Consider the following 8,708-nt stretch of genomic DNA (forward strand, 5'->3'; position numbering starts at 1 on the left):
AGCAGCCAAATTTTTCTTTTTCTGGAAAAAGGAGCCGTTTTCAATGTCACATGAGTTCAATGTTACATTTGTTGAAAGAATGCAAAATAATCTAGAAAAGGAAAAAAAGACCTGTGAAACAAAACTCACTTGGTGGGAGATTTCGAGGTCCCTACCACCCCTACCACCTTTCTTTTCTGGAAAAAGTGGCTTGTAGCAAGTTTGGAGGTCAAATACATTGAATGCACCTGAAAAAATCTGTGGCAAAAAATTATTCTACACCAATGTAAGAAATATTTACCGAAAGAATATAATCTTGTACTGATTATACCTGTATTTCAATTAATTCAAATTAGTGTACCTCATCTGGAAAAGTGGCAAAATTTTTGTTGGTTGCCATCTAAGATAATTTCAGTTTTAATGGTTATCTATAAAGTTATTGCTTTTACATCTGCCCATAAAACTCAAATTTACTCAGCAAGATCAGCTAAAATTACATAACTATAAACCAGTGTTATATAAAGCACTCACTGACAAAATTTCAAATCTGTATGTAAAACTTTACAAAGTTACAAGCAAATATTGTGGACACCCCTCTTGAAACTGAAAAATTCAAAATTACGTGAATAAATAAGCATTACATTTGATAGATTAATATGAACACTAAAGATGTTTTTAGGTGTTTTTTTTTCTTACACACACACATAACACGGCCTTGTTTGGTTGGGACTACATGTGTGTTACTTTAACATCATCATTCCATAAAATTTGTTTATGGGGAGATGAATATTGAAAAATATCAATAAATGTGTGAGAAAGAAACAAGGAGGGAGGTTTGGCGATGTGCTAGAAACAACAGCCAGATCACCCTTAAATCATACATTTTCCTCTGAAATTATTAACAATTTTTTTAAAATCAAAAATCTTTCTCTCATGGGTTTTAAGTGTGTAGTGAAAAAAAAAAGGTCAAAATCGTTTCAGACTGGGGTGGTGAGGAGGTGGCAAGAGTGAAAAAAAATAATTTTCTAAATTTTTTTTTTTCTTTTCGTGAAAAGATGCCTCCCATCATTGTGAAAACTTTGGTGAAAAACATTGGAAAAAATCCCCATCAAATGGAAAAATTACAACTTATGTGGGCCGTTTGATCTGAAACTCTGTTTACCAGAAACTCCTCCCCACCACCCGCTTCCAAAAATTTTGCCTACAAATTTCTTTGTAATCGCAATCTACACCATTTGAAAGGAATTCGAATAAAATTGCAATATAAAAATACCTATTTTCCAGACTGTCATGAGGGGGAAAATGTTGGGTCCTTTGAATTTTCCAAAACCCTTCCCCAACCCCTCAGAAAAAGTTTTTCTACAGATCTTTACATACATTCAATCTACAGGATATAAGCGATTATATGTTGAAAGTTAAGTTAAAAATATCCATTTTTCTGGATGTTATGAGGCAACAAAGTCAGTGGGGTATTCAACTGTATTTATGCCTTGTTTCAATAAAAGTTAACATTAACGGATTAATGTTAACTTCAGTTACATTTTCAAAGAATTAATGGATTAACGAAGTTAACAGATTAACAATTAATAGTGTTAACTTTTCAATTAATGGTGCCCACCTCTGTATATATATATATATATATATGTTATATAGAATCTATCCATCTATCTATCTATATATATATATATATATATATGTAAATATAAATATATACATATATATATATATGTGTGTGTGTGTGTGTGTGTGTGCATGCATATATATATATATATATATATAAGTTTTTCCATCAAATGAAGTGTTGAGCACTCATTCTCACTGTTCAATACTCTCTCTCTCACACACACACACATACACATATATGCATATATATTAAAATTTATTGAGGAGGCGAGCCAGGGGAGGAAGTGTTGGTGGTGGTAGAAAGCCTTGGAAAATAATGGTATGTCTACGTATGTACACACACACACAGAAATGCATAACACATACCTAGACATACTATTATTCCTACTTCTTTCTGTCACCACCACCACCACCACCACTCCCCATCACCTCAACATGTCCTAATTTCCTGAATCACATGTTCCCATATTCTGTACCCTTAACACTTATATCCACCACCACGCCTCTCTCCCTCCCCATCTCTCTATGACCTAATCTGACACTGACATATTGCAACCAAACTGAATACCACCTCCTGGAGGAAGAGGAGAAGGGGGAGGCGGGGGAGGAACGAAGCCAAAGAAGACAGTGAGGGGGACGAAGGGGAAGCAGTTCATTGCTGATGTAGTTATTCAGCGTTTAGTACCCTTTCCATTTCCCCTATATCAGTCCTAGCTGAATATACCTATGATCAAAGTGTGTTCCAGCTGTGACCACCATGTGTTACTTCCAGATGATATAGCTGAGACTGTTACCCAAATTGCTGTAACCTTCCTTTTCCGAAGATGATAGATGATCATTTGAGGTAAATTTGGGTGTTGTTTCTAGCATACTGAACAAACCACAGAGAGGTACCATTATTTACATGTAGTATGTTGTTGGTTAGTAACATTGGGTATTGACTATGATAGAAGCCAGCTGCTGATGTCAAGTATCGTGGGTTAAATGAGGGAACCACTTCATGGTTGCATCATCTGCTTCCAATAGTTGCCAAATATCCCTAAATTCCACATCTTTGCAGCTTTAGAAATAGTCAGGATGTGTCGGACAAGGTGAGATGGTCATGGCTGTAACATGTTTGTATAGTGACGATATTTATGATAGTATTGAGACCAGTGATGGAGGTGATGACAATAGTCATGGTGATTATGATGACAACAATGATGACGATGATGATGATGATGATGATGATGATGATGATGATGACGGCGAATACCAGTCACACATATAGAAATAGTCCAAGAGAATTCTTCTTTGTTTTATAGTTTTACCAAATGAATTTTTTTCACTTTATTGAAAAAAACAACTTTCCTGTCTGTCCTATATATATATCATCATCATCATCATCATTATCATCATCAAATACAGCTGCTATGCCTAAAATGAGATGAAGAATACATTTTCAACTTACTTTTGAATCTGTGATGGCAGAAATTTGTTCAGCTTGTAAGTTTGGAGAAAGAAGCTCTGTACCAATGACAGCTGAATTGTTCAAAGAATTTTCTTGTTTTATCTCAGTTGTTCTTGCAAGGTCCAAGCTCTGGTAAAAACTTGTAGGGGAAGGCAGGCAATTAATAATATATCATTAGAAAGACATCTGAATTTATTCAATTAGAAATGGTTCAGAAATAATAAATTTGCTGGAAAGCAATTCCAAGATTCTCTTCCTTTTTTATTTTTTGCTTAACCTTATTACCATATTTGAGGGAATAAAAGACACATGGGCTTGATGAACAAGAGACATATTACACACATCTTAATTTCAGCTGTGTGTATTCATGAAAATAAGTTTTGGTGCATTAAAGTATATGGGAGGCCCAACGTCACATACAAGACATAGGGTAGTTGTTTTGACATTTTTTTTTTTGAAAAATAAATGCATCTTATATGTAACCAAATATGGAGCTTTTTTATTGTTAAAACAAAGGACTGTTTGAGAGAAATTTGTTCATTAGAAACACTGTTCATATGATGTAGCAAAGACAGTATCCTGAAGATTGGACTTTCTCTTCTTGAGAGCTTGAAAATTCTTCATGTCTTAACAACTCCTGGCCCTCTCTATATGTGCATATATATATATATATATATATATATAATAAGAGTAGAAATTAATATTATTAAATAATATCAATTTCAACTAGTGGTCAGCATACATAAAAAACATCCAAGAACTGTGAATTCTATTTATATATATATGATATATATATATGTATATATATATATGTATATATATATGTATATATATATATAATGATGAAAATGCAACAGGCTTCTTTCAGTGTATCATATTCATGCTTTAAACATTAAATGATGATGATGATGATTATATCCACTTACAAGGCATTGGTCTGCCGAGGGTTGTAGCAGAAAACACTTGCCCAAGTTGCCATGCTGTGAAACCATGTGGTTGGGAAGGAAATCTCTTAACCGCATAGCTGTGCCATGTGTGTATGTGTACACATGGTGTATACACATGGTGTATACACACACACACACCCTTTTATCCACCAGCTCCTAGATGTGTGTGTGTGTGTGTGTGCATGCTCGTGCATGTATGCATGTGTATAATATATACAATGAATATATATAATATATATATAAAATATCTGTATAATATATATAATATATATGATATATATGTGATATATCTATATAATATATCTATATAATATAAATGATCTCTATATATATTATATTACACACACACACATACATATTTGTATGTATGTATATATATTCTAGCATTCATTTATCTAACACTGTGGCTATTAATGCTAAAACATTGAACGTTGGGCACCCCAGAATGAATGAACATACAGATCTGTATTTTTGACATACAAAACATTTTAGGTTCATCTTCAATGAAACACAGCTGCCAAAGTATCTCAATCTCTTATGTAAGTAATAACATTAACACTAATACGATAAATAGGACTTTGTTGAAAAAAGGGCTATAGAATGTGTAACTGTAGGAACCATAACAAATGTCTCATGGAAAACTGCTGCCCAAGAAAGAATATATATGTCTGGTCAAAACACCTGAGAGAGTTTATTACTACATGGGTGCTCTTCTTACAAAATTCAAGGCCAGATTACACAATCATATTCACTTTCTTAAAGGCAAAAGAAAAGAGAACTGTACATTATTTGCTAGATTCCTTAAGGGCATCAAAGAGAAAAATATTGACTACTCTGTTTTGTGGTCAATCATAGGTAGTGCTTGTCCATATAGGAAAGGTGGTGGGAGATACAATTTGAGCCTGGGGAGGTGTTTGAACTACTCAATTGTAATTCTAATGTAATTAACAAGCATAATGAACTGCCTACATTTAGTTTGAGGTTTTTCAATTTTGCACACAAAAATTCCACTTGATTTACCTGAGTATAAATATAGAAATTCAATACCTAAGTTAACTTAGTCGCTTCCTTCTTAATTTTGCCACTATGTAATATAATAAGTACTCTTTTCAAAACAATTTTTAAATTTTTAACCTTACTCCCTAATTATTGCACTAAACATATTCAGTTTAATCTTTTTTCAATTGAATTTATTTTTATTTAATAGAATTCTCTTTCATGGTTGTTAACCTGATTTTTCTCAAAAAGAAATAATAAAGTGAATTATTGGCTTATATCTTCTATATTATTTTGCACTTAGTAGTTCCATTCTACTGTGCATACTTCTCTACCTTTGACTGGCCACTAAATAAAGACATTAAACAGAAACCACTTCTTTTAAAGTGTCACAGGCTTAATAAACCAACATTTGATGACATCTCAACTTCTAAAGTTGGTATGAAGATAATATATAATATATAATATATAATAATATAATTGGTATGAAGATAATATATAAGAGACAATAATAATATGATGTATTAGTTATCTGCATCTTCTTTTCCACAAACTTTGTCACAGTCTTTGAAAAAGTCAACAAAATATCTTTTGAACTCTGAGGAAAATAGTTTTGGGGATGACGGTTCTATTGATTAATTGACTAATTATGTATGCAACCCATGTATGGTGCATATATGGTTCCTCTAGCTATTTGAAACACATCATGGAATAAAGTTATGAGTTATGGAATAATATAATTCTTCATTCTTTGTTTGATTACTCTATCTGTCTGTCTGTCTATCTGTTGGTATCCATCTATCTCACTGTCCATCCGTCTGTCTGTCTGTCTGTCAGTAGTGAAAAGGTTTGATAAAAAAACTTTTCTCCACTTGGTGAATTGTAGTAAAAAATATAAAACGAAGAAAATGCAGAGAAATTTTATGCTGGACAAAATATATATTTTTATGAAATAAAATATTTACATAGTTGGTTAGTTTTGTTTATGCTAATCATGACTCAGAAATTTTTTTTTTTTTCCAATAAGAAGTATTTGGTTCCTACTGCAGTACCATTAACACAAGTCTATTGAAGCTCTGTGATGGCAACTGGGTAGACAAAAGGAGTCTGGAAGCCCATTGGTTGAGCTGTACTTGTAGTCCAGTGTCACTGATTCTGCTTGAAGATTACATTAAATAATACAAACTCCTGTAGGAATACTCAGCCACTTATGAAACACTGATATATGTGATGTGGTAACATTTAGTTTGACTGTTTAGCAGGAGATGACCCGTTCAAGAGAGGACTCTTGTTTTTAGCTGTTACTGTTGTTTAGTCCTGATCATAAACATCTCAGTCCTATTCATCATATACTTTTCTTAGACACTGTGCACCTAGGACTACATTATTGAGTGTCTCCTTTTATAAAACATGAGAGTTTGATTTTGGGGAAACCTGACTGCTATTTTTAGCACGATGAGTGTCTGTGGAGAGATTGTCTTGTTGTCTTCTTTTTAGTAGATCTGTTTGAACTTAGATGGCAGCATCTACAGAGACCATCTTCTACCAAAGATGGCAGCACATTCATGGAATATTTTGTAGCATACAGATGAACAATTTTGTTATTAGAGTTTGTAGAACAACTTATATCTAAACTAAAAGTGAAAATACTTAAAAACATTGCAAAATTAGATCAAAAATGTTGGAAAACCTTGCTGAGTAAGTTCAAAGAATAAATGACTTGAAATAGAGACTGAATAAAACTTTTGAATTACAAGATAATAAAAATAGATGAAAACATGTTTAATAATTCAAACATTATGCTAAAATATATTCAGGAAAATGATAATATTTCAGTATTAGAATTACATGACATATGTTAAAGAAATGAAAATATTATAAACATGGTAAATACACAAAGAAATAATATGAGAAAAAGATGTCAAAAGAATTCTGCATCATTTTATTTCATTTAAAAGGAATTTTCATTGTTGTTTTAGAATTTAACGTTCCACATTTGTATGGATCTGACGAAATATGTGGAAACAGATTTTCTATGGCTTGATGCCCATCCTGTCACCAACCTTCACATGTTTTCAAGTGAAGTAACATTTTTCCCATGACCAGACATGTTTTTCGTGAAGACTGGAGATGAACAAATTATTGGCATAAGGGTAATGCTCATTCACAATTATCACATGATAAGAAGATACAAACACACACACACTCACAAACACACATCATCATCATCATCATCATCATTATATTATTATTATTATTATTATTATTATTCATGGTATGCGTGAATGTTTTCCATTAGGAATCAATGTCTTTGATACCAGGTCACAACCAGTTTCCTTAGATATTGTGGACCTTTCTTACAATCCTTGTTCCGAAAAGAGCAGATCTCAGAATTAATGCAACTCTCATAGTTTCACTTAGCTCAATAAGGGAACTGTTATGTCTGGCAGTGATGGTACCTAGCGCACCTATAACATCTGAGATTACTTTTGTAGAAACCCTCCACAATCTTTGTTGTTGTTGTTATTATTGAGTGAGAGAGCAGTGCATGCCATCAAAGTGGCACTGGGGTACAAATATATGAAACCCAATATACCCATCATAACTACCCATCTGATAAGGATACACCAGGAACATGCATCACAACCATATGTGCGCGACATGGTGATCTCATATCAAGATAAACAGTGCATTACCTTGCAGATGTGTCCAGTTAGAATTTTCTTCGGGTTGAGTAGCCCATCCTACTCAAAAGGTCCCTGAATAAGAGCTATTTAAGGTTGTTGAACAAAACACCCATGTTTCCAGAGGTGAATTATCCAAACCCCAAAGAATTCCTCTCAACACATAGCTATGATGCTCCCCCACTACTTCTGCTTGTGATCAGAGATGCATGTATTGTCAGCCACCAACTGGTTAAGATCAACAACTGACAAGTAAATCTGTGGTATTGAGCAGAATATTTGCTGTAGCCCATCTTTTATTATCATTGTTATTATTATTATTATTATTATTATTATTATTATTATTATTATTCATGGTATGTGTGAATGTTTTACATTAGGAATTAATGTCCTTGATACAGGGTCATAACCAGTTTCCTTAGATATTGTGGACCTTTCTTACAATCTTTGTTCCCAAAAGAGCAGATTTCAGAATTAATGCAACTCTCATAGTTTCACTAATCTCAATAAGGAAACTGTTAAGTCTGACAGTGAGTACCTAGAGCACTTATAACAGAATCATTATTATTATTATTATTATTATTATTATTATTATTATATGTTTGACTTTTGCTTTGTATTTGTACAAGTTGTCTCCAAGTCTCTCACAGAGACCTCAAGAGACAACAAGTTAGAAGTTCATGTTGGTGTTATACCTAGGGTATCATATATTTGGTTTTGCACATAGTATTTTTCTAGAGAATGTTTAAGAAAGCATAAGAAAATTATGAATTTGTTTTAAAATTTGAGATTACTTAGACAGTATTTTACGTAGGATATGGGCAGTTCCCATGAGTACTATCTTTTGAATTTCTGCTATTTGGGGATTTCTTGGTATTTGAGCTAGGTAGGAATCAGCTCTTTTTGCTATGATTCCTAGGGCACCTATGACAACAGGTATTGTTTATTATCATTAGTATTATAATTATTATTATTATCATTATTATTATTATTATTGTTAGTATTAAAATAGTGAGCTGGAAGAATCAT

General features: G+C 32.7%; 1 protein-coding gene across 4 annotated transcripts in view; it reads right to left on the reverse strand.

The window, feature by feature from the left end:
* The window catches only part of LOC115232373 (myosin heavy chain-like), a 141,274-nt gene that overhangs the window by 46,140 nt on the left and 86,426 nt on the right, over positions 1–8,708 (reverse strand). For all 4 annotated transcript variants that reach the window (XM_036508587.1, XM_036508595.1, XM_029802228.2 and 1 more), the window contains one exon: positions 3,053–3,191. In XM_036508587.1, the coding sequence (XP_036364480.1) occupies positions 3,053–3,191 (139 nt within the window). The remainder of the gene's footprint in view (positions 1–3,052; positions 3,192–8,708) is intronic.

This window comes from Octopus sinensis, linkage group LG1, assembly GCF_006345805.1.
Source record: "Octopus sinensis linkage group LG1, ASM634580v1, whole genome shotgun sequence".
NCBI lineage: Eukaryota > Metazoa > Mollusca > Cephalopoda > Octopoda > Octopodidae > Octopus > Octopus sinensis.